At 50.8% G+C, this 27,086-nt stretch overlaps 2 protein-coding genes across 2 annotated transcripts in view; both read right to left on the bottom strand.

Moving 5' to 3' along the window:
- The window catches only part of LOC149434795 (uncharacterized), a 24,564-nt gene extending 20,002 nt beyond the window's left edge, over nt 1–4,562 (bottom strand). The window contains exons 1-3 of the mRNA XM_089663360.1: nt 4,557–4,562; nt 1,922–2,109; nt 297–374 (exon numbers count right to left, since the gene is read on the bottom strand). Of these exons, the coding sequence (XP_089519486.1) occupies nt 297–374; nt 1,922–2,109; nt 4,557–4,562 (272 nt within the window). The remainder of the gene's footprint in view (nt 1–296; nt 375–1,921; nt 2,110–4,556) is intronic.
- Nucleotides 4,563–15,306: 10,744 nt separating this feature from the next.
- Nucleotides 15,307–24,383, bottom strand: MANF (mesencephalic astrocyte derived neurotrophic factor). Its single transcript, XM_089663372.1, has 4 exons — nt 24,193–24,383; nt 22,903–23,030; nt 17,795–17,936; nt 15,307–16,251 (listed from the first exon to the last, which is right to left on the bottom strand). The coding sequence occupies exons 1-4, from the start codon at nt 24,284–24,286 to the stop codon at nt 16,067–16,069; spliced, it is 549 nt and encodes a 182-aa protein (XP_089519498.1). The 5' UTR covers nt 24,287–24,383; the 3' UTR covers nt 15,307–16,066.
- Between the last annotated feature and the right edge of the window lie 2,703 nt (nt 24,384–27,086).

Genomic DNA, 27,086 nt, shown 5'->3' with positions numbered 1-27,086 from the left:
ACCTCCCTGCACCGCTCCTGTGTGAAGTGAGTCCATGACAATCCCGGGATCACACAGGAGCAGAGGGGAAACCGCATTCCTGCTCCAACCGCATGGTATTCTTCTGCGGTGCAATACAACACAGAATGTACAGACGCAAATCGCAGCGCAGAGGATCGGCGATCAGAAAAGGGTATTGGGGCCCCTAGTAACGCCCATCGCCGGGCCCTACTTATCTTCCTCAATAACTCGCCATTGGAAATCTCTTCCAAAGAATTCCATTATAACTAAAACAACGAAGTGAAATGTTTACTTACTTGTTGCAGAACTTTGCGGGACACGGAGAGGGAACTTTGTCCATGTCCTTGTGAACGACCACTTGGTACATGATGTTCCTAAAGACAAAGAAAGAAAGATGTATGAGATATCGGATCGACACACCAGAATATACAGGAACTGCTCTAACAATACACAAGACGGGATTTCATGGTGAAATAGAAAAGATGATGTTACATCGAGTAACTAGATACCAAACACGTAGAGCTTTACAACCGCGCCCGCCCGTGCAACAGCGACAAATGACGGCAATTTAAAAGCCTTTAGAGGGGACCACTTTAGATGTACAGAGGAGGTCTGGTGCTACAATTACCGCCCATAATCCCACGTTTGCCGCGATACCGCACGTGTGTGGGACGATCGCTGCTTGTGTGCGCGCTGGACCGATGTGTGGGGCGCTATTCCCCCCACTGACACCAGGGACGGGGCGCTCTTCCCCCCACTGACACCAGGGACGGGGCGCTCTTCCCCCCACTGACACCAGGGACGGGGCGCTCTTCCCCCCACTGACACCAGGGACGGGGCGCTCTTCCCCCCACTGACACCAGGGACGGGGCGCTCTTCCCCCCACTGACACCAGGGACGGGGCGCTCTTCCTCCCACTGACACCAGTGACGGGGCGCTCTTCCTCCCACTGACACCAGTGACGGGGCGCTCTTCCTCCCACTGACACCAGTGACGGGGCGCTCTTCCTCCCACTGACACCAGTGACGGGGCGCTCTTCCTCCCACTGACACCAGTGACGGGGCGCTCTTCCTCCCACTGACACCAGTGACGGGGCGCTCTTCCTCCCACTGACACCAGTGACGGGGCGCTATTCCTCCCACTGACACCAGTGACGGGGCGCTATTCCTCCCACTGACACCAGTGACGGGGCGCTATTCCTCCCACTGACACCAGTGACGGGGCGCTTTTCCCCCCACTGACACCAGTGACGGGGCGCTATTCCCCCCACTGACACCAGTGACGGGGCGCTTTTCCCCCCACTGACACCAGTGACGGGGCGCTTTTCCCCCCACTGACACCAGTGACGGGGCGCTTTTCTCCCCACTGACACCAGTGACGGGGCGCTATTCCTCCCACTGACACCAATGATGAGGCACTATTCCTCCCACTGACACCAATGATGGGCACTATTCCTCCCACTGACACCAATGATGGGCACTATTCCTCCCACTGACACCAATGATGGGGTACTATCAGGGGCGGACTGACCATTGGGAAACTCGGGGACTGCCCGAGGGCCCGGGGTCAGTAGGGGCCCCATGAGATGCCCCTGGTACCTTTTTCATAGGCTTTTTTGAGTGTGGGCAAGGATACAGGGGCCCCATGATCCCCTATTGCCCGGGGGCCCCATGAGTTGTCAGTCCACCCCTGGGTACTATTCCTCACACTGACACCAATGATGGGGACTATTTCTCCTTCCAGTGACTACAAGCACGATGTCATTCTTTGTTCCTCCGGACTCGGGGACATTTTCTGCTCCCACTGGCCACTCTGACCCTCTTACAGTCAGAAGGACAATATTCGGGCCGCTTGTTAGAAATATCGGAGTCCCGGGTCTCTAGGTTCCTAAAATCTATTCCCAGAGGAAACATGTCCTTACCTTCTCTCCTCGGGGTCACGGGTGTCAAAAGTCGTCATCATTAGATCCGTCCGCTGGCAACGCTTCTCCTCCTCCATAGCGATTGCCTCCTTACGTAGCATCTTCGTCTCCTTCATCTCCAAAGGCCAAACCTCTCGGATATCGAACACGACGAACGTTCTTTTATGGATTGTATTCACAATGGCCATCTATAAAGAAAACACAAAGTCAAGTTGGAGCGCGGAGCTAGAACATGGAGAAAAGGCCAAACGTGGCCTGTCAGTTGGCTGTTGGGGTCTCCTACCCAGTGTGCAGGGGCACAACTCCTAATGGGAACCCGACGGCCAACTGATGGGACCGGCTGAGTGATCTCTGTACTGCGCTGCGGTCTATGTCAGAGCTACATACATGTATAATAATAGGGTGTGACTGTGGGGGAGGGGACATTAGAGTGTAAGCTCCTCTGGTACAGAGACTGATGTGACTGTGGGGGAGGGGACATTAGAGTGTAAGCTCCTCTGGTACAGAGACTGATGTGACTGTGGGGGAGGGGACATTAGAGCGTAAGCTCCTCTGGTGCAGACTGATGTGACTGTGGGGGAGGGGACATTAGAGTGTAAGCTCCTCTGTACAGAGACTGATGTGACTGTGGGGGAGGGGACATTACAGCGTAAGCTCCTCTGGTGCAGAGACTGATGGGACTGTGGGGGAGGGGACATTAGAGTGTAAGCTCCTCTGGTACAGAGACTAATGGGACTGTGGGGGAGGGGACATTAGAGTGTAAGCTCCTCTGTACAGAGACTAATGGGACTGTGGGGGAGGGGACATTAGAGTGTCAGCTCCTCTGGTACAGAGACTGATGTGGACTGTGGGGGAGGGGACATTAGAGTGTAAGCTCCTCTGTACAGAGACTAATGGGACTGTGGGGGAGGGGACATTAGAGTGTAAGCTCCTCTGGTACAGAGACTAATGGGACTGTGGGGGAGGGGACATTAGAGTGTAAGCTCCTCTGTACAGAGACTAATGGGACTGTGGGGGAGGGGACATTAGAGTGTAAGCTCCTCTGTACAGAGACTAATGGGACTGTGGGGGAGGGGACATTAGAGTGTAAGCTCCTCTGTACAGAGACTGATGTGACTGTGGGGGAGGGGACATTAGAGTGTAAGCTCCTCTGTACAGAGACTAATGGGACTGTGGGGGAGGGGACATTAGAGTGTAAGCTCCTCTATACAGAGACTAATGGGACTGTGGGGGAGGGGACATTAGAGTGTCAGCTCCTCTGGTACAGAGACTAATGGGACTGTGGGGGAGGGGACATTAGAGTGTAAGCTCCTCTGTACAGAGACTAATGGGACTGTGGGGGGAGGGGACATTAGAGTGTAAGCTCCTCTGTACAGAGACTAATGGGACTGGGGGGGGGGGGGGATATTATCTAAATATCACACAATGCAGTACTACTACTAATGGGGGGGGGGGGGGGGGGAATTAGACAGATTTCTGAACCCCTCACTAAAGATGAAGCTAACGCTCCACCCAAAACTGATATTGTAGCTGGTATTCAGGTTTGCCCATTATGAGGGGTTCCCACCATCCCTGTGCCGAGTTCCCAGGGTCTGTACACCTGCTGCGCCCAATATGAGGGGTTCCCACCATCCCCGTGCGGAGTTCCCAGGCCAAAAACATGAAATTGCATCAAATTTGCAGCGACGCGCGTTTTTGATGCGTTTCCAATTAAGCATATGGCCAGAGACTCGATGGGAACGAGCGCCATTGAAAACAATGCGATTTCCGTTGTCAAGTCGCATGAGAAGTAGCAGAAGCATAGACCCGCCCCCAACGCCCCCCAAATTGTTTTGGTTGATTTGATCTGAAATGTCAGTTGGAATCTAAAAATAGCGCGGCCGAGGCGCCTGCACGCCCTGTATATACACCATCCATATCCATAGACATCATCATTACCAATAATAACATTCTATAGATCTATAGATTGATCAATGAGATTATAAAATCAATAAATCCCACGATCAATAATAAATGCTGATTGGCGGTTCGGTGGGGGAGGGAATTCCCATCAGATTGGATCAATAGGAGGAGAGAAAAAAAAATTGTTACCTTACCTCTTGAAGTGCAAATCACAACTGAGTCTGCTAGGGGGCGCTCCGTCCTGTACACTGCGCTGCACTGTGACGTCACAGGAGTCACGTGTCCGTCACAGGCGTCACGTGTCCACAGTGGAGAAACCTTAACCCTCTCACTGCCGGAGCAAATTTTGCGGGTTTTTTGCAGACAGGTTTAAAGATGAATCGTTTTAGATGTGAAAATGACGTCACACCCCCCACACATGATATATTTTCTGAAAGCGGAGAACCCGGAGAATAAAATGGCGGAGGTCACAAGGTTTTACGTCGCATGATATTAGCGCGGCGGTTCGCGAAATGCAAAAATGTCAGTAAAAACGCTTTAAAATGAATTTTAGGGCGCATCAAATGTCACAAATCGGGCTCAGAAAGGGTTTTGGGGTGACTTTAGGTGTTTTAGTGTAACTTTATTAATTTTTTTTTCTAATAAACCTTAAAAAAAAAAAAAGAAAAAGTGTTATCTGAAATTGTTATTTTTACTTTCCGGGATCCGAGTGAACAGAGGGGAGCTGAAGTACCGGCATCCCGCCAGCAGAGGGAGGCGAGCCAACAGCATGCAACTACCAGAGAGAAATGGACCGGCTAGACGGCTCTCTATGGTAGGGGGTGGGGAAGGTTCGGTTGCCTCTATCGGCGGGATCGCGGATCAGCCTCAGCGGGAATTTCCGGCAACAAAGCGACTTCCGGACATGCCCTGAATGAAGCGTTGGCTTCTGAGTGCGGGCGGAAGTGACGTGGGGGATTGTGTGGTAAGATCTGGAAGTATCTGGTGAGGCGGCGGGAATAATATTTGTATCCCGTGGTGTAGTCCCCTGCAGCAACTGCGCATGTGCAGAAATAAGGTAAATAATGCCGAACAGCTGCAGCCGAAGAAATACTTGAAGTCACTTATCTCCATTACATGCCGAACGGCTCGGCTTTTTTTGGCTTGGATGTAGCGCATGCGCAGTTGCTTCAGGGGAGACCTTCACAGGAGAGATTTTGATGGAACATTCAGCTTCCTGTCATCTGCACCTTCTGTACAACTTCCCTCATGTCTGTATCAGGGATTGGGGGCCCTCATGCCTGTATCGGGGGCCCCTTTTTTCTGTATCAGGGATTGGAGGCCCCTCATGTTTGTATCAGGAATTGGGGGCTCCTCATGTCTGTATCAAAGATTGGGGGCCTCTAATGTCATCATCGTGGCTTTCTAGGGACCCTTGTATCTGTGTTGGGGTTTCCAGGGACCCTCATGTCAATATCAGGGTTTCTGGGGACCCTTGTGTATGTATCCAAGGTTTTGGGGACCCTCATTTCTGTGTCGTGGGTTGCAGGGACCCTCATGTATCTGTAATCCTCATATTAGTATGAAGGGTTTCAGTGATCCCAATGTCTGTATCAGGGCTTTTTAGGGACCCTTGTATCTGTGTCAGGGTGTAGGGGCCCCTCATGTCTGTATCAGGGCTTTTTAGGGACCCTTGTATCTGTGTCAGGGTGTAGGGGCCCCTCATGTCTGTATCAGGGCTTCTTAGGGACCCTTGTATCTGTGTCAGGATTTAGGGGCCCCTCATGTCTGTATGGGGGATTGGGGGCTCATGTCAGCATCGGGGCTTTCTAGGAACCCTTGTATCTCTGTTGGGGTTTCCAGGGACCCTCATTTCTATATCAGGGTTTCTGGGGTCCCTCATGTCTGTTGTGGGTTGCAGGGACCCTCATGTATCGGGGGTCCCATGATCCTCATATTAGTATGAAGGGTTCTGGTGATCCCAATGTCTGTATCAGGGATTTGGGGCCCCTTATGTCTGTGTCAGGGACTAATATAAGGATGACGGGACCACCGATACATGAGTGTCCCTGGAACCCACGACACAGACATGAGGGACCCCAGAAACTGTGATATAGACATGAGGGTCCCTGGAAACCCCAACACAGATACAAGGGTCCCTAGAAAGCCCTGATGATGACATGAGGGGCCCCTAAACCCTGACACAGATACAAAGGTCCCTAAAAAGCCCAGATGCAGACATGAGGGGCCCCCAATCCCTGATACAGACATTGGGATCGCTGGAACCCTTTATACTAATATGAGGATCACGGGACCCCCCGATACATGAGGATCCCCAAAACCTTGGATACAGACACGAGGGGGGGCCCCCAATCCCCGATACAGACATGAGGGAAGTTGTCCGCCCGCACTCAGAAGCCAGCGCTTTGTTCTGCGCATGTCCGGAAGTCGCTTTGTTGCCGGAAATTCCCGCTGAGGCTGATCCGCGATCCCGCCCATAGAGGCAACCGAACCTTCCCCATCCCCCTACCATAGAGAGCCGTCTAGCCGGTCCATTTCTCTCTGGTAGTTGCATGCTGTTGGCTCGCCTCCCTCTGCTGGCGGGATGCCAGTACTTCAGCTCCCCTCTGTTCACTCGGATCCCGGAAAGTAAAAATAACAATTTCAGATAACACTTTTTCTTTTTTTTTTTTAAGGTTTATTAGAAAAAAGAAAATAAAGTTACACTAAAACGCCTAAAGTCACCCCAAAACCATTTCTGAGCCCCCCTCACCCCCACATACACATGTGCACACACGCGTCAAGGGCGCCTACGCACGAAAACAGCGATTTCACCGAACACGTTACATCGTGAGGAAAAAATACGGCGATTTGTGACATTTGATGCGCCCTAAATTTCATCTTAAAGCATTTTTACTGACATTTTTACATTTCTCAAACCGCCGCGCTAATATCGTGCGACGTAAAACCTTGTGACCTCCACCATTTTATTCTCCGGGGTCTCCGCTTTCAGAAAATATATCGTGTGTGGGGGGTGTGACGTCATTTTCACATCTTAAACGATTTATTTTTAAATCTGTCTGCAAAAAAACCCACAAAATTTGCTCCGGCAGTGAGAGGGTTAAGGTTTCTCCACTGTGGTCACATGACGCCTGTGACATGGACATGTGACTCCTGTGAAGTCACAGTGCAGTGCAGGGTATAGGACGGAGCGCCCCCTAGCAGACTCAGTTGTGATTTGCACTTCAAGAGGTAAGGTAACATTTTTTTTCTCTCCTATTGATCCAATCTGATTGTGGCCTGCTGGGGTTAAGGTCTTCATGTTATATATTCATTTTGTCTCATTTTGTGCGACCACTCTTTTTTTTATTTGATCCTCGCCAGTTGTTCTCTATGACCTCTATACCCACAATCTTCAGGGATGAAGGATCTCTTCCATGATGGTATCGATAATGTTTGGATAGTGATTGACTCCACCTCCCCTGCTGCCCTCTCCTATGGAGGCCTCGTCTGGACCCATTCAAACAGACCGAGCGGACGCAGAGGCGGAGGGGTCGGTATACTCCTACCACCGCTGAGCACCTTCCAGGTCCTCCCTAACCCCCCCCTCCCTATCCTTCTCCTCCTTCGAGGCCCACTGCATCCGGCTCTTCTCCCCCACCCCCCTACGGATTGCGGTAATCTATCAGCCTCCTGGTTCCGCATCCCCCTTCCTTGACGACTTTGCCGCCTGGCTACCCTTCTTCCTCTCCTCCGAGCTACCAACCATCATACTAGGCGACTTCAATATCCCGATCAACGCCAACAGCCCGGCTACTTCCCAACTCCTCCTTCTAACCTCCTTCTTCGCGCTCACACAGCACACTCAGTCCTCCACCCACTCCAACGGAAACACCCTGGACCTCGTTTTCTCCCACCTCTGCACCCCCCACGATTTCACCAACACCCCCTTCCACCTCTCTGACCACCACCTCCTCACATTCTCCTTCTCCCCCTCCCTCAACTCCCCCCCACCCCCGAAGCGTCTATCCATCATCCGCAACCTCCGCAATCTGAAACCGACCCATCTCCACCCAGCAGCTGACCGTCTGTATGACAGCATCCTCCCTCTGTCATGCCCCGACCTGGCCACCACTGCATACAACGACTCACTATCAGCTGCCCTTGACTCCCTGGCACTTCTAACCCAGTGTTTCTCAACTCCAGTCCTCATGGACCCCCAACAGGTCATGTTTTCAGGATTTCCCTCAGATGAAACAGCTGTGGTAATTACTAAGGCAGTGAAACTGATCAAATCACCTGTGCAAAATAATGGAAATCCTGAAAATATGACCTGTTGGGGGTCCATGAGGACTGGAGTTGAGAAACACTGCCCTAACCACACGTAGCATTAGACCCCGACCGCTTCAACCCTGGCAAAACGACCACACGAAATGCCTTAAACGACGCAGTCGCGCGCTGGAGCACTTATGGCGCAAAACCAGATCCCCTCCCGCGTTCTCCCTCTATAAAACCGCCTACCTTGCCTAATATACCTCCCTCCACGCCGCCAAGCAAGCCTATTTCACAACCCTTATCAACACCCTCTACACCTGTCCCCGCCGGCTCTTCTCCACTTCCAAAACCCTGCTCTCTCCCCCTCCACCCCCACCCAGCACCTCACTCACCGCCCACGAGATTGCCACTCACTTCCAAAACAAGATTGACGCAATCCGTAAGGACATTGTCAACTCACAATCCACCTCTCCACCCAGCCTCCCGCCCTCCGTCAACCCCTCAACCCTCCCCTCTCCTGACCTCATAGCCGCACTACCCCCCCACTATACCTAATGCCTCACACATCATCTCCCCAACACTCCGCTCCTTCAGCCCAACTACCCCCGAGGAGGTCTCTAAGGTCTTCACTGAAGCCCGCCTCACCACCTGCCCCCTGGACCCTATCCCCTCACAGCTCCTCCAGTCACCCCCCCCCCCCCCCCTCCATCATTCGCCTCTCACCCACATCTTCAATCCCTCTCCACTGGCACCTTCCCCTCCCCTCTAAAGCACGTGCACATCACCCCCATACTCAAAAAACCCTCCCTTGACCCCACTAACCTTAACAACCTTAGACCCATCTCCTTGTTGCCCTTCACTTCCAAACTCCTTGAGCGCCTGGCCTACAACCGCCTAAGCGCCCACCTCACTGATAACAACCTCTTTGACCCTCTACAGTCTGGCTTCCGTCCCCTGCACTCCACCAAAACCGCCCTACTTAAAATCACCAACGACCTGCTAAACGCCAAAGCCAATGGCCACTATTCTATCCTCCTGCTCCTCGACCGCTCCGCGGCCTTCGACACTGTTGACCACCCTCTCCTCCTTACTAAACTGCTCTCCCTTGGTATCAGGGACGCTGCTCTCTCCTGGTTCTCCTACCTCTCCCAATGCTCCTTCAGAGTCACCTACAACACTGCCACCTCCCCCTCTGTTGGGGTCCCCGAAGGCTCTGTCCTCGGGCCCCTCCTCTTCTCCATCTACACCTCCTCCCTTGGCAAACTTATTCACTCCCACGTCTTCAATTACCACCTCTATGCTGACGACACCCAAATCTATCTCTCCATCCCCCACCTCACCCCTTCAGTCTACGCCCGCATCGCCCACCTCCTAAACGACATATCAGACTGGATGTCGCTCCATTTTCTCAAACTTAACCTATCCAAAACCGAGCTCCTGGTCTTCCCCCCACCCCGTGCCCCCCCCCATCCTCTCCATCACTACTAACAACGCCACCATCTCTCCCACCCCACACGCCAAAGTCTTGGGTGTCACCCTGGACTCCCATCTCTCCTTCCTACCCTACATCCAACTGCTATCTAGATCTTGCAGGCTCCACCTCCGCAACATCTCCAAGATACGCACATTCCTCACCCCAGACACCACCAAACAACTCGTACACTCCCTCGTCATCTCACGCCTGGACTACTGCAACTCCCTCCTCACTGGCCTCCCTCATCATCTCACGCCTGGACTACTGCACCTCCCTTCTCACTGGCCTACCCAAACAAACGCTATCCCCACTCCAGTCTATCCTGAACTCAGCGGCTAGACTCATCCACCTCACCAACCGCTCCACATCTGCCTCCCCCCTCTGCCAATCCCTAAACTGGCTCCCGATTGCCCAACGCATCAAATTCAAACTGCTAACCCTGACCTACAAAGCCATTTACAACACCACCCCGAACTACATAACTGACCTGATACCCAAATACTACCCTACCCGTGCCCTCCGCTCCTCTCAGGACCTCCTACTCTCCAGCTCCCTGGTCTCCTCCTCCCACGCCCGATTACAGGACTTCTCCAGGACTTCCCCCATCCTCTGGAACTCCCTACCCCAATCCATCAGACTATCACCTACCCTCCTCACCTTCAGACGCATCCTGAAAACCCTCCTCTTCAGGGAAGCCTACCCCAACCTCACCTAACAACTAACCTCCTCCACTCCATCCCCCACAGCCATCTCCTCCTGTATCACCTTCCCCTCCCTCCTAGATTGTAAGCTCCCAGGAGCAGGGCCCTCGAACCCCTCGTGTATTGTATTGTTACTGTCCTGTCTCATGTTCTGTCCCCCTTGCTACTGTACAGCGCTGAGCATACCCTTTGGCGCTGTATAAATACTGTATAATAATAATAATCTCTGAACCCTCTCTTAATGTTGTATACATGTTCCCAGAAACGGTCCCTTAGTCTCCTTCTGGTGCAGCCTACGTACTGCTAGCGGCACGGACACTCGAGCAGATATACAGCGTAACGACTATTACATGTGATAAAGCTGGAAATATCATGTTATCCCCGTTGTTGTGGACTTGAAGGACTCGATTTTCTTAAGGGGAAAATTACTCTGTTGACATATTGCACATTTCCGGCACGGATAAAGGCCTTTCATGGATTTTGAGTGCCATTAAGAAAGTCATTCACATTAGAAAGTTATTCACTTCGCAGATGGACACAGATAAGCGTGGCACAAACTGTCGGCACTATATATATATATATATATATATATATACAGTCAGGTCCATAAATATTGCGACATGGACACAATTCTAACATTTTTGGCTCTATACACCACAATGGATTTGAAATGAAACGAACAAGATGTGCTTTAACTGCAGACTGTCAGCTTTAATTTGAGGGTATTTACATCCAAATCAGGTGAACGGTGTAGGAATTACAACAGTTTGCATATGTGCCTCCCACTTGTTAAGGGACCAAAAGTAATGGGACAATTGGCTTCTCAGCTGTTCCAGGGCCAGGTGTGTGTTATTCCCTCATTATCCCAATTACAATGAGCAGATAAAAGGTCCAGAGTTCATTTCAAGTGTGCTATTTGCATTTGGAATCTGTTGCTGTCAACTCTCAAGATGAGATCCAAAGAGCTGTCACTATCAGTGAAGCCATCATTAGGCTGAAAAAACAAAACAAACCCATCAGAGAGATAGCAAAAACATTCGGCGTGGCCAAAACAACTGTTTGGAACATTCTTAAAAAGAAGGAACGCACCTGTGAGCTCAGCAACACCAAAAGACCCGGAAGACCACGGAAAACAACTGTGGTGGATGATCGAAGAATTCTTTCCCTGGTGAAGAAAACACCCTTCACAACAGTTGGCCAGATCAAGAACACCCTCCAGGAGGTAGGTGTATGTGTGTCAAAGTCACCAATCAAGAGAAGACTTCACCAGAGTGAATACAGAGGGTTCACCACAAGATGGAAACCATTGGTGAGCCTCAAAAACAGGAAGGCCAGATTAGAGTTTGCCAAACAACATGTAAAAAAGCCTTCACAGTTCTGGAACAACATCCTATGGACAGATGAGACCGACATCAACTTGTACCAGAGTGATGGGAAGAGAAGAGTATGGAGAAGGAAAGGAACTGCTCATGGTCCTCAGCATACCACCTCATCAGTGATCATGGTGGTGGTAGTGTCATGGCGTGGGCATGTATGGCTGCCAATGGAACTGCTTCTCTTGTATTTATTGATGATGTGACTGCTGACAGAAGCAGCCGGATGAATTGTGAAGTGTTTCAGGAATATTATCGGCTCATATTCAGCCAAATGCTTCACAACTCATTGGACGCTTCACAGTGCAGATGGACAATGACCCAAAGCAGACTGCAAAAGACACCAAAGAAGTGGAATGTTCTGCAATGGCCAAGTCAATCACCTGACCTGAATCCGATTGAGCATTTCACTTGCTGAAGACAAAACTGAAGGGAAAATGCCCCAAGAACAAGCAGGAACTGAAGACAGTTGCAGTAGAGGCCTGGCAGAGCATCACCAGGGATGACACCCAGCGTCTGGTGATGTCTATGCGTTCCACACTTCAGGCTGTCATTGACTGCAAAGGATTTGTAACCAAGTATTAAAAAGTGAAAGTTTGATTTATGATTATTATTCTGTCCCATTACTTTTGGTCCCTTAACAAGTGGGAGGCACATATGCAAACTGTTGTAATTCCTACACCGTTCACCTGATTTGGATGTAAATACCCTCAAATTAAAGCTGACAGTCTGCAGTTAAAGCACATCTTGTCCGTTTCATTTCAAATCCATTGTGGTGGTGTATAGAGCCAAAAATGTTAGAATTGTGTCCATGTCCCAATATTTATGGACCTGACTGTATGTATTAACAAAATATATATTTTTTTTAAAAAACTGTCAATTTCAGTTTTCAGCCAAGTGCACCCTGAATTTTCAGTTTCGGGCCAGAATTTTTATTTCAGTGCACCACTACTTATTCTTAAATATTCACTAAAAATGGCCGAATGTATTGTGGGCGATTCCCCTCCAAATGATGGTGGTCATGTGATGTCAGAGCAGGGCGCTGTCACAGTGTAGAAGTACATGTAGTACTCTGCCTTGTTCTGTAATGCAGTTGCTGAGTTGGTTTGTTCCACAGTACACCCCACCACTTTTTGACCATGCTGCTCAGCGGGAGATGAAGAATAAGGTGTAACCGACACCTCCCACCTCTGTCAGCAGTGCATACTGGAGATGAGCGCCATCAATTGCTCCACCAATGGGAAGGGTCAGCTCGGATCATAACACAAGCAGAGAGCTGGTAAATGTAGGCGAGGAAGTGGTTGTGTGCTGCAGCTCCTCCCATAGGAAGGCCCTAAATTGGGCTTCAACAAGGGATGGAGCTGATGATATAAAGCTGTGCTTTTATTGCAGAACAAAACCAGGTCTGGGATATACGACGACGGTTCTTACATTGCGGGGATATTTAACCCCTTCACGCCGACTCCTCCTGGCCCTTTAAGAGTTCCGGGAGGCGGGGTTTAGGGATCATGTGACCGCCATGACGCGTGATCGGGAAAGGTCCCGAACGAGACTGGGACCTTTCCGTGAGTACCGGACGTGTGCTGGGAGCACGCAGGGCGCGCTCTCAGCACATATGTATTTTGTATATTGAACGCAAATGTGTGGCCGCTCGGCGTCTAGGCCCAGAGGAGGGGAGGCTGCACATTTGTGTGCAGCCGATGTAAAGGGTTTAATTAATACTAAAACATACAATGACATGTTAGAAAAAATATGGGCTTCCAACCTTGTGGTAACAGTTTGGTGAGGAACCTTTCCTGTTCCACCATTACAGAACTCCTGTGTACATAGCCACCTCCATAAAGACACGGTTTGCTGTGGAGGAACTTGAATGTCCTACATCAGTACCTGATGTCACATATGGGAAAAATTTCCAGACACCTTTCATCTCCAGTTTGACCAGTTTGGGGTGGAGGAACTTGAGTGTCCTGCACAGAGCCCTGACCTCAACCCTACTGAACACCTTTGAGATGAATTGGTACCCCCAGTTGTAACCAAGGGCTTCTTTTTTCTTGAGTGCCCAATGTGGGGCCCAACATATGAGCTACTAGAAGAATGGAGCCGGCTCCACAAAGACAAGGCGTGACTAGTTTGCGGTGGAGGAACTCGAGTTTCCTGCACAGAGCCCTTATCTCAACCTTACTGAACACATTGGAGATGAATTGGAACCAAGGGTTTTTTTTTAATGGGGCCCACCACATGAGCTACTAGAAGAGTGGAGCCAGCTCCATCAAGACTTGGTTTGACCAGTTGGGCGTAGAGAAGCTCGAGTGTCCTGCACAGAGCCCTGACCTCAACCCTACTGAACACCTTTGGGATGACCTGCAACCCCAATTGTAACCCAAGGGCTTTTTTTTTTATGGGGCCCAACATATGAGCTACCAGAAGAGTGGAGCCAGCTCCATAAAGACAAGGTATGACCAGTTTGTTGTGGAGGAACTCGAATGTCCTGCACAAAGCCCTGACCTCAACCCTACTGAACACCTTTGGGATGAATTGGAACCCCAATTGTAACCCAAGGGCTTTTTTTTTTATGGGGCCCAACACATGAGCTACTAGAAGAGTGGAGCCAGCTCCATAAAGACTCGGTTTGACCAGTTGGGCGTAGAGAAGATAGAGTTTCCTGCACAGAAGCCTGACCTCAATCCTTCTAAATACCTTTGAGATGAATTGTAACCCCCAATTGTAACCAAGGACTTTTCTTTTATGGGGCCCAACATATGAGCTACTAGAGGAATGGAGCCAGCTCCATAAAGACAAGGTGTGATGTCCAGTTTGGTGTGGAGGAACACGAGTGTCCTGCCCAGAGCTCTGATCTCAACCCTACTGAACACCTTTGGGATGAATTGGACTAACAATGGTCAGTGAGGTCTTTTTTTGGTGCCCAATGTGGTGCCTGATGTGTCTTTTCATCAAACATCAGTACCTGACCTAACAAATGAGCTCAAATTCTTACGGATGCTTTAAATTCTCATAGAAAGCCTTCCAAGGATGATAGGGGGAGGTCAATTCTGTTATATTGTAGAGTTGACCTCCCCCCACTGGAGGATGGGGGGAGGTCAACTCTGTTATATTGTAGAGCGCTGAGCAAACTGTTGGCGCCATTAATCCTATATAATAATAACTTTATAAACAGCCATGGGGGAGGGGCAGCTCCAGATTAATGGTCATGCATGTCCAATGAGCTCCTACAAGATCATACAGATATGGGGTAGCACACTGGCTAAATGGCTAGTACTTCCACATGGTGAGTCCCAACCACGACACCACCTGCCTGGAGTCTGCATGTTCTCCCTGTGCCTGTGTGGCTTTCCTCCGGGTATTCCAGTTTCCTCCCACACTCCAAAGGCAGGTTACTTGGCTCCTGTCTAAATTGTCCCTAGTATGAATGTGAGTTAGGGACCTTAGATTGTACGCTCCTCAGGGGCGGGGACTGATGGGAATGTACAAATATTATACATAAAATGCTGTGTAAATTGATGGTACTTACCTGTAATAAATACAATAAAAATACAGATGTGATAGGCCGGCCCCCACAGCCTTTTTACTGTATATTTTAACACCTCCCTTTATTTATTTTTTTTTTTGAGACCTCCATGATTTTTTTACTTCTGAAATGAAAACCAGAACAGCAGACAGCGATTGGATGACAGCTCAGGCCATTCTGAGATAGAAACTTTTAATAGAAATATGAACGGGATCATCAACAGAGATGTGATCTCCACAACCTGCAAATCGTCCCCAGATCACCCCATTGCAAACATCCCCACCCCCGCCTTCCCGATATACATGTCCCAGAGAGGAGCGCCGACGCCCCTTTATGTTCTGCGTGGGCGGGTAAAATACTGATTGACCGCCAATGTACCCACGTGGTGTAAAGCTATCTACGGGTGAAGGTGGCGTGTGGCCCGGCTGTGGACCGGGTGTTGTCGCTCCTGAAAAGCACTGCATGAGGTACAGAAAGGTGACACATGCAGGACAGCCACGTGTGACACATCTGGAGCTGAGTATATGATCAGCACAGCAAGGAAAACCAGAGTGGATGCTTTTTAATTTTCATAGAAATAAATCCCCACTCCAGAGATAAAAAATAAAAATCAAACTAAAAAAAATATATATAGATCTCTTAACCGCTGCTGCAAAACCTGGTGAAACGGCACAGCAAGGAGCAATAACTTACAAGAAAAACGTAAGAAACTGAAAGAAAAAAAAAAATAGAATTGCGCCACGGCGTCTGCACTGCTCGTCCTCCCGCCATCTGGTGATCCTCCAGACTCTACCACACCGGGGAACAAAACCAAATCTATGCCGTTACATGTAAAAGAAACCTAAGGTCAGTCCACTGGCTGGCGTGTCCATGGGCAGTGTTGAGAGTCCTGATTGCGGCTCCTCAAGGGTGGGGTCAGAGGTCAGTCCGTGCCTGGGCAGCGTTGGGAGCGTACTTGGGCATCAGTTCATTGATCTTCCGGATGAAGTCAGATTTTTCGGCGCAGCCTTTGCAGGTCTCACCCCAGTCATCTAGGATCTTCTTCAGCTCCTTCACCCTCAGCTTCTTCAGGTCCACCGTGCTCAGATCAATCTGCTTGTCTGTGAGGAGAACACAGAGTCATCCTCCGCTATACAGGATTTCTATATATCTATATCTCCTTTTTTTTTTTTTTTTTTTAAATAAAAAAATTCTATATCTTTCAATAAAAAAACAAAACAAACATTTAGTAAATCAAATTAATCTATCTACATACATAAATACTTTATTTAAAAAAAAAAATAAAAAAAATAATATATATTATATATTTTTTTTTTAATACAAAAACTTTTTGAAATCAATTAAAAAATAAGTATATCTTTTTTTAAATAAAAAAGTGTGATAGAGATCTCTCTCTCTCTCTCTCCCCACACTTATATTAATTAAAAAATAAATATCTTTTTTTTGTTTTTAATATGTATTAAAAATTAGAAAATAATAATATAATAAAAAAATAATAAGTGTGTTTAAATCCTCTTTAAAGTTACAATGTACCTTCTGCAAAAAAAAAAAGAGAAAGAAAAGGAAACATTTAGTAAATCAAATAAATAAATATATATATAAAAAAAAAAAAAAAAAAAAAAATTATATTTATATATATATATATATACACACACACACACACACAAACATACATACACACACACTTACATATACACACACACAAATACTTTTATTTAAAAAAAAGAAAAATGTATATATATATTTTTATTACAAAAACTTTTTGAAATTAAATATATATATATATATATATATATATATATATATATATATATATATATATATATATATATATATATACACATATACACACACACACACACACACACATATATATACATACACACACTTTTTTATAAAAAAAAAAAAAAAAAAAAGATATTTATTTATATATATATATATATATATATATATATATATATAAATAAATAAATATCTTTTTTTTTTTTTTTTTTTTCTCCTCACTGATGCCTGCAGAGCAATACACCCATATCAGTGCACCATGAGTGCAACACACAGCTTTGTTGGGTTCTACCCCAAAGCCCCAGGTCCAAATGGAGATACAGACTCTTATGAGGCGCCCCCGTGCCCGTGCGGGGACTGACATCATCGCGGCTCAGTCATTCAAGCAGCCGCAGCCCACAAACCCGAAATGAAGATGGAAGCCCCGGCAAGTAGTGACAGCGTGCTGCTGGAGGGCTGTGTTTCATTGACATCTATGCAAGAAGTTGCACCTGTAGTCACACCGGGTCGGCTACGGCACATCCTCAGTGCGTCTCATATTGCAGTGCGACTCCCCGACAACCAATGGGGTGGCTGCACATCCTGCTGTGAAGAGCACTGAGCTGTCAGCGCCTCAAATTAGAACAAACCCAGTAATTGCATTCTACCAGCCCCCCCCCCCAGGGTTCAGGGGTCCCCATACAACCACGGACTGTGAATCTACTACAATGGTCTTCCTAAGGGTGACCCCTGCTGGCTGATATGGTGATGGTACAACCCTCTGCAATGCCCCCGGGGTACACCCTGCCACCCACCTGAACCTCAACGTCACACCCGGGACCAGCGAGGTGACAAGTCGGCCTCCTGCAGTAATCCACTCACCATATTTCAGCTCACAGATCTGTCCGTCTTTCTTCTTCAGCCTCTCGCAGATCTTCTCTGGAGGAATGTGATTGCTGAGCGGCTTCGAGACCTCGTTGGTGATCTTCGTGGCGGCATCACTGGTGGCCCCAATATAGTAACACTGAGCAGGAGGAAACACGGAGCTCATCAATACACGTCTCTGGGGAGCCCCTTCCAGTCCTACACTCCCCCCCCCCTTCCTGTCCGGACGCCCCCCCCCTTCCAGTCCGGACACTCCCCCCCCTTCCAGTCCGGACCCTTTCCCCCCCTTCCAGTCCGGACCCTTTCCCCCCCTTCCAGTCCGGACCCTTTCCCCCCCTTCCAGTCCGGACCCTTTCCCCCCCTTCCAGTCCGGACCCTTTCCCCCCCTTCCAGTCCGGACCCTTTCCCCCCCTTCCAGTCCAGACACTTTCACCCCCTTCCTGTCCGGACACTCCCCCCCCCCTTCCAGTCCAGACACTCCCCCCCCTTCCAGTCCGGACCCTTCCCCCCCCTTCCAGTCCGGACGCTTCCCCCCCCCCCTTCCAGTCCGGACGCTTTCCCCCCCCCCTTCCAGTCCGGACGCTTTCCCCCCCCCCCTTCCAGTCCGGACGCTTTCCCCCCCCCCTTCCAGTCTGGACGCTCCCCCCCCTTCCAGTCTGGACGCTCCCCCCCCCTTCCAGTCTGGACGCTCCCCCCCCTTCCAGTCTGGACGCTCCCCCCCCCTTCCAGTCCGGACCCTTTCCCCCCCCTTCCAGTCCGGACCCTTTCCCCCCCTTCCAGTCCGGACCCTTTCCCCCCCTTCCTGTCCGGACACTCCCCCCCCCCTTCCAGTTCGGACACTCCCCCCCCCCTTCCAGTCCGGACACTCCCCCCCCCCTTCCAGTCCGGACCCTTCCCCCCCTTCCAGTCCAGACACTTTCACCCCCTTCCAGTCCAGACACTTTCACCCCCTTCCAGTCCAGACACTTTCACCCCCCCCTTCCTGTCCGGACACTCCCCCCCCCCACCTTCCAGTCCGGACGCTTTCCCCCCCCCTTCCAGTCCGGACGCTTTCCCCCCCCCTTCCAGTCCGGACGCTTTCCCCCCCCCTTCCAGTCCGGACGCTTTCCCCCCCCCTTCCAGTCCGGACGCTTCCCCCCCCCCCCTTCCAGTCCGGACGCTTCCCCCCCCCTTCCAGTCCGGACGCTTCCCCCCCCCTTCCAGTCCGGACGCTTCCCCCCCCCCTTCCAGTCCGGACGCTTCCCCCCCCCCCCTTCCAGTCCGGACGCTTCCCCCCCCCCCTTCCAGTCTGGACGCTCCCCCCCCTTCCAGTCTGGACGCTCCCCCCCCTTCCAGTCTGGACGCTCCCCCCCCTTCCAGTCTGGACGCTCCCCCCCTTCCAGTCTGGACGCTCCCCCCCCTTCCAGCCTGGACGCTCCCCCCCCTTCCAGCCTGGACGCTCCCCCCCCTTCCAGCCTGGACGCTCCCCCCCCTTCCAGCCTGGACGCTCCCCCCCCCCCCTTCCAGTCTGGACGCTCCCCCCCCCCCTTCCAGTCTGGACGCTCCCCCCCCCTTCCAGTCTGGACGCTCCCCCCTCTTCCAGTCTGGACGCTCCCCCCCCTTCCAGTCTGGACGCTCCCCCCCCTTCCAGCCTGGACGCTCCCCCCCCTTCCAGCCTGGACGCTCCCCCCCCTTCCAGCCTGGACGCTCCCCCCCCTTCCAGTCTGGACGCTCCCCCCCCCCCTTCCAGTCTGGACGCTCCCCCCCCCTTCCAGTCTGGACGCTCCCCCCCCCCTTCCAGTCTGGACGCTCCCCCCCCCCTTCCAGTCTGGACGCTCCCCCCCCCCTTCCAGTCTGGACGCTCCCCCCCCCTTCCAGTCTTTACGCTTCCCCCCCTTCCAGTCTGGACGCTTCCCCCCCTTCCAGTCTGGACGCTTCCCCCCCCCCCCTTCCAGTCCGGACGCTTCTCCCCCCCCCCCTTCCAGTCCGGACGCTTCTCCCCCCCCCTTCCACACACATATATACATACATACACACACGTGATTTCGTATTTCCAGGTAGGGGGTGCGCGCCCTACCCGCGCCACTATTCCCGGCCTCAGCTGTCAATCGCCGGGTCCCAGCCAGTGATTACTCGCCGGCACCCGGTGGTCGAGGAGCATGACCGATGGAGGGAGAGAGCTGTATGTAAACAAACCATTTCTCCTCCATGTCAGCTCCAGCACGCTGCTTTGTATGGCTCTGCAGAGCAGCGTGCTTAGTGAAACACTCCCAGCACACAGTTAACCCTTTGATGGCCCCAGACGTTAACCCCTTCCTGCCCAGTGCCATTAGTACAGTGTCGGGGCTTTTTATTAGCACTGATCCCTGTATTGGTGTCACTGGGGGTGTCAGTTTCTATAAGTCGCTGATTGCTGCTATTACTAGTAAAAAAAACAAATAAATTCCAGTATCTATACCGCCATTTGTAGACCGCCATCAGTGACACCAAGTCAGTCCCCCCCAGGTGACAGAATGCCCGCCGCAGTCCCGCTATAAGTCGCTGATTGCCGCCATTACTAGTAACAAAAAAAATCCCCGTATCTATCCCGCCATTTGCAGACGCTATAACTTTCACGTAAACCAATTAATTTCCACGTATCGGGATTTTTTTTTAGCGAAGACACGGAGCGGGAGACATTTTGGCCAAAATTTATGATGAAATTGGATTTTTTAAATATTTTTACTGGACGTGTTTAACCATTAGCCGCCCGGCCAATGGCCGTTTGGCGGCTTCAGATGTGCTTCTCCATTCCGGGTGCACGCCATTTGGCATGCTCCCGCACATGCGCCGTTTGCGCTAATGCAGAGCGGCGCAGCAGTGCGATCTGTCACCGCCCGTGCACCTCGGACACGGCCGATGACAGATCCGAGTACCGGCTCCCGTTGTTGGTACCATGTGACCTGCTGTGACCAATCACAGCAGGTCACATGACAGTTGTATACAATGGATGGCTTCATTCATGATGCCATCCATTGTATACTAGTGCCTAGCTGTGAATGGTCACAGCTAATCCCATGCACATGTCATGTGATTAGCTGTGACCAAATCACAGCTAAGCACAAAAAAAAAAAAAAAAAAAGCTGAATGAATCGATTTCATTCAGGTAAATTCTTGCTTATAGCAAAGTAATTCTTTGCTATAAGCAAATTGTGTAAAAAAAAAAAAAAATACTGATCACTTCCCCAAAGTAGTACAATGTTACTATGGTAACATTGTACTACCTTGGTCATAGTAAAATATGAAAAAAAATCTTAAAAAAAATAAAAAAAAAATGTAATAAAAAATTAAAAAAAATTAAAAAAAAATATATATATATATTTTTTTTCATACTGTCACCAGTCAGTGTCCCTGTTAACCGCCATGCCAGTTATATGATGACGCTGTACTGCACTGGTGACAGTATGTAAAAAAAAAAAAATAGTGAAAATAATTTTTTTAATTTTTTCATTTTCCGAAAAATTATGACATAAAAATACAACTTCAAAAAACTCGCCATGCCTCTTATGAAGTACGTCGGACTGTCTACTCTGCAAAAAGGGGTCATTTGGGGATATCTGTACCCTCCTGACATTTGGGGGATATCTGTACCGTCCTGACATTTGGGGGATATCTGTACCGTCCTGACATTTGGGGGATATCTGTACCGTCCTGACATTTGGGGGATATCTGTACCGTCCTGACATTTGGGGGATATCTGTACCGTCCTGACATTTGGGGGATATCTGTACCGTCCTGACATTTGGGGGATATCTGTACCGTCCTGACATTTGGGGGGATATCTGTACTCTCCTGACATTTGGGGGGTATCTGTACTCTCCTGACATTTGGGGGGTATCTGTACTCTCCTGACATTTGGGGGGTATCTGTACTCTCCTGACATTTGGGGGGTATCTGTACTCTCCTGACATTTGGGGGGTATCTGTACTCTCCTGACATTTGGGGGGTATCTGTACTCTCCTGACATTTGGGGGGTATCTGTACCGTCCTGACATTTGGGGGATATCTGTACCGTCCTGACATTTGGGGGATATCTGTACCGTCCTGACATTTGGGGGATATCTGTACCGTCCTGACATTTGGGGGATATCTGTACCGTCCTGACATTTGGGGGATATCTGTACTGTCCTGACATTTGGGGGATATCTGTACTGTCCTGACATTTGGGGGATATCTGTACTATTCTGACATTCTTGGACCTCAAGAAATTAGATTGGCTGTCAGTACTTCAGGATTGATCAATATTCAGATCCATAGTTTGTGAACTCTATAACTTTCCTACAAACTAAATAATACATCCTAATTTGGGTTATTTTCACCAAAGACATGTAGCAGAATACATCTCGGCCTAAATTTATGAAGAACAATTATTTATTTGTAAACTTTTATAACAGAAACAAAGAAAAATGTGTTTTTTTTACAAAATTTTTGGTCTTTTTTTGTTAATTTAGCAAAAAATAAAAACCCCAGCGGTGATTAAATACCACCAAAAGAAAGCTCTAGTTGTGTGAAGAAAATGATAAAATTTTAGTTTGGGTACAATGTTGTATGACCGCGCAATTGTCATTCAAAGTGTGAGAGCGCTGAAACCTGAAAAATGGCCTGGGGGCAGGAAGGGGGAAAATTGCCCGGTATTGAAACGGTTAATAGCAAAAAGTCAAAAATAGTTTTTTTCCCCCAAAATTGTCGTTCTTTTTTTGTTTATAGCGCAAAAATAAAAACCGCGCAGGGGATCCAATACCACCGACAGAAAGCTCTATTTGTGGGAAAAAAATTAAATGTAATTTGGCCGCGGCGTTGCATGACCGTGCAATTGTCAAAGTATTGCAGAAAATGGCCTGGTCAGGAAGGGGGGGGGGGGGTGTTCTCTGGAGGGGGAGGAGTTAACTGAAGAAGCTGAAGTCAGAAGCCGATTGGCTCCCATACAGAGCTGCACCAGATTCTGAGGGCTTCAGTTTTAGTAACCCCCCCCCCATTGTGTGTCATCCGCTAGATTCAGGTAGGTGACCGGTCAGTAGCTCTCAGAGCTCAGGAAGCCACCCCTCCCCCCAACAGTCATCTCACGTCCGCCATCGCGCCATACATACAAATCTGTTCTCTTTGCCCTTCGTCTCGTCGCACGCCTTCAGGAGCGCCTTATCCACGGCGGCCGCTGAGAACTCCACATCCTTCTCCTTCAGGGATTGGTAGAATCGGTTCAGAAACGAGACACAGACTGCAAGACCAGAAGGTGAGGTGGTGTCACCGCGACCAGAAAATACACTGTGGTGTCACCTATAGAGGACATCTGGGGGCCCCATTACTAGACATATGGACGTCACATGTCCCTAAAGTGGACCTCCGCCCCTAACGACAAAGACAATCCCACATTCTGGGTTGTCACCAGAAAAGTAATAGAGGGGGAATTGTCCAATGGGGACACTTCTGGTGACCTGCTGAGAAACGGATTCCCTCCCACTTCCTGTTTGGCTGAGGTACAAAATATAACTCCCCCCCCCCCCCGATATAACCCCCCTCCAGCCCGCGTACCCTCCCCCCCACCCCGATATAACCCCCCTCCAGCCCGCATATCCTCCCCCCACCCCGATATAACCCCCCTCCAGCCCGCGTACCCTCCCCCCCACCCCGATATAACCCCCCTCCAGCCCGCGTACCCCCCCCACCCCGATATAACCCCCCTCCAGCCCGTGTACCCTCCCCCCACCCCGATATAACCCCCCTCCAGCCCGCGTACCCTCCCCCCCACCCCGATATAACCCCCCTCCAGCCCGCGTACCCCCCCACCCCGATATAACCCCCCTCCAGCCCGCGTACCCTCCCCCCACCCCGATATAACCCCCCTCCAGCCCGCATATCCTCCCCCCCCCACCCTGATATAACCCCCCTCCAGCCCACGTACCCTCCCCCCACCCTGATATAACCCCCCTCCAGCCCACGTACCCCCCCCACCCTGATATAACCCCCCTCCAGCCCACGTACCCTCCCCCCACCCTGATATAACCCCCCTCCAGCCCACATACCCTCCCCCCTCCCTGATATAACCCCCCTCCAGCCCACATACCCTCCCCCACCCTGATATACCCCAAATCACACTCCCCCACCCTAACATACCTTCTCAACATGTCCTCCTGCCACCCAGATATAACTCCCCCCCCCAACATACCCTCATTTACCCCCCCAACACACATGATCTCCCCCCACCCCAACAAAGCCCCTTCACACCCTCCCCCACACCGATATATCCCCCCTTCACCCCTACATATCCCCTTCATACCCCCCCACCCCGATATATCCCCCCTCATACCCTCCCCCACAATCTACCCCCCTCCTTCACACACATCCCCCCATTATGGTATCACTTCTCTCCCCCCTCTTACCCTCACACTCCCCGGGTCGGAGCGCCTGCCCCGGGTCGCTCAGTAGGGTGAGGAGGAGTCCGGTGACGGTGATTGCTCCCGCTGTCCTCATCATCCTCCTTCTTCTTCTTCTTCTTCTTCTCCTCCTCTCAGCCCTGCACAGCCGCCTCTCCTCACCACACCGGCACCGCCGCGTCACCTAGCAACCTCGCCCGCCCCCGCTTACCGCCTATTGGTCGGCCGCGCCGCGTCGCTTCCACGCCGCGTACGGTGATTGGCCAGAGGCCCGTGCCAGTAACACGTCCCACGCCGCCATTGGTGGAAAGTACGGCCACGTCTCGCGCGGATGGAGGATAGTTGTCGCCCTCTGATTGGCCGACGCTTTTGGCTGCGGGAAATGCGGAAGCCGGGCGCCATGTTGGATTCGGGCAGCTGCTGGCAAAGCCGTTCAAATACGAGCAATGTGTATGTAAGAAGAAACGGCGAAATTATGTTTTAATAAAGGAATTCCTTATGAAAATGGACGTTTTAGTGAAAAACAAACACAATATAACCAGATGAATAATAGCACCATTGTCACCGCTATCCAGAGGCCAAAGAAAGCAAAACTTCGAGTAGACTTTTTTTAACCACTTTAACCCCCCCTCCCCCCCAAACCCCATACCCACCCCCTCCCCAAAACTCCATACCACCCCCCTTCCCAGGCCAATTCTGACACTTCTCCCATATATGTAAAAATCAGCATTTTCCTGCTAGAAAATGATTTAAACCCCCCAAACATGATATACTATATTGATCCAAGTATTGTCCCCGCCCCCCATATATACACCATACTGCCCCAAGTATTGTCCCCGCCCCCCATATATACACCATACTGCCCCAAGTATTGTCCCCGCCCCCCCGCATATACACCATACTGCCCCAAGTATTGTCCCCGCCCCCCGTATATACACCATACTGCCCCAAGTATTGTCCCCGCCCCCCATATATACACCATACTGCCCCAAGTATTGTCCCCGCCCCCCATATATACACCATACTGCCCCAAGTATTGTCCCCGCCCCCCCCGTATATACACCATACTGCCCCAAGTATTGTCCCCGCCCCCCCGTATATACACCATACTGCCCCAAGTATTGTCCCCGCCCCCCCGTATATGCACCATACTGCCCCAAGTATTGTCCCCGCCCCCCGTATATGCACCATACTGCCCCAAGTATTGTCCCCGCCCCCCGTATATGCACCATACTGCCCCAAGTATTGTCCCCGCCCCCCATATATACACCATACTGCCCCAAGTATTGTCCCCGCCCCCCGTATATGCACCATACTGCCCCAAGTATTGTCCCCGCCCCCCATATATACACCATACTGCCCCAAGTATTGTCCCCGTCCCCCATATATACACCATACTGCCCCAAGGATTGTCCCCGCCCCCCGTATATGCACCATACTGCCCCAAGTATTGTCCCCGCCCCCCATATATACACCATACTGCCCCAAGGATTGTCCCCGCCCCCCGTATATGCACCATACTGCCCCAAGTATTGTCCCCGCCCCCCGTATATGCACCATACTGCCCCAAGTATTGTCCCCGCCCCCCGTATATACACCATACTGCCCCAAGTATTGTCCCCGCCCCCCGTATATACACCATACTGCCCCAAGTATTGTCCCCGCCCCCCTTATATACACCATACTGCCCCAAGTATTGTCCCCGCCCCCCATATATACACGATATTGCCCTCCGCCCCCCGTATATACACCATACTGCCCCAAGTATTGTCCCCGCCCCCCGTATATACACCATACTGCCCCAAGTATTGTCCCCGCCCCCCCTTATATACACCATACTGCCCCAAGTATTGTCCCCGCCCCCCCGCATATACACCATACTGCCCCAAGTATTGTCTCCGCCCCCCGTATATATACCATACTGCCCCAAGTATTGTCCCCGCCCCCCTTATATACACCATACTGCCCCAAGTATTGTCTCCGCCCCCCCGCATATACACCATACTGCCCCAAGTATTGTCCCCGCCCCCCGTATATACACCATACTGCCCCAAGTATTGTCCCCGCCCCCCGTATATACACCATACTGCCCCAAGTATTGTCCCCGCCCCCCGTATATACACCATACTGCCCCAAGTATTGTCCCCGTCCCCCATATCTACACCATACCGCCCCAAGTATTGTCCCCGTCCCCCGTATATGCACCATACCGCCCCAAGTATTGTCCCCGCCCCCCATATATACACCATACTGCCCCAAGTATTGTCCCCGCCCCCCGTATATGCACCATACTGCCCCAAGTATTGTCCCCGCCCCCCGTATATACACCATACTGCCCCAAGTATTGTCCCCGCCCCCCATATATACACCATACTGCCCCAAGTATTGTCCCCGCCCCCCGTATATACACCATATTGCCCCAAGTATTGTCCCCGCCCCCCCGTATATACACCATACTGCCACAAGTATTGTCCCCGCCCCCCCATATATACACCATACTGCCCCAAGTATTGTCCCCGCCCCCCATAAATACACCATACTGCCCCAAGTATTGTCCCCGCCCCCCATATATACACCATACTGCCCCAAGTATTGTCCCCGCCCCCCATATATACACCATACTGCCCCAAGTATTGTCCCCGCCCCCCTTATATACACCATACTGCCCCAAGTATTGTCCCCGCCCCCCATATATACACGATATTGCCCCCCGCCCCCCGTATATACACCATACTGCCCCAAGTATTGTCCCCGCCCCCCGTATATACACCATACTGCCCCAAGTATTGTCCCCGCCCCCCGTATATACACCATACTGCCCCAAGTATTGTCCCCGCCCCCCCATATATGCACCATACTGCCCCAAGTATTGTCCCCGCCCCCCATATATACACCATACT

Source organism: Staurois parvus, unplaced genomic scaffold (assembly GCF_062004578.1).
Source record: "Staurois parvus isolate SC_StPar_1 unplaced genomic scaffold, SC_StPar_1.0 ptg001673l, whole genome shotgun sequence".
Lineage (NCBI taxonomy): Eukaryota > Metazoa > Chordata > Amphibia > Anura > Ranidae > Staurois > Staurois parvus.
The sequence above is the reverse complement of the archived record's forward strand: the minus strand, read 5'-3'. Positions and strand labels throughout refer to the sequence as shown.

Coding starts and splice junctions, on each gene's coding strand:
- MANF (XM_089663372.1), bottom strand. CDS start 24,286: ATGATGAGGACAGCGGGAGCAATCACCGTCACCGGACTCCTCCTCACC. Junction 23,031..24,192: donor CCGACCCGGGGAGTGTGAGG/GTAAGAGGGGGG, acceptor CTGGTCTTGCAG/TCTGTGTCTCGTTTCTGAAC. Junction 16,252..17,794: donor GATCTGTGAGCTGAAATATG/GTGAGTGGATTA, acceptor TTCTCCTCACAG/ACAAGCAGATTGATCTGAGC.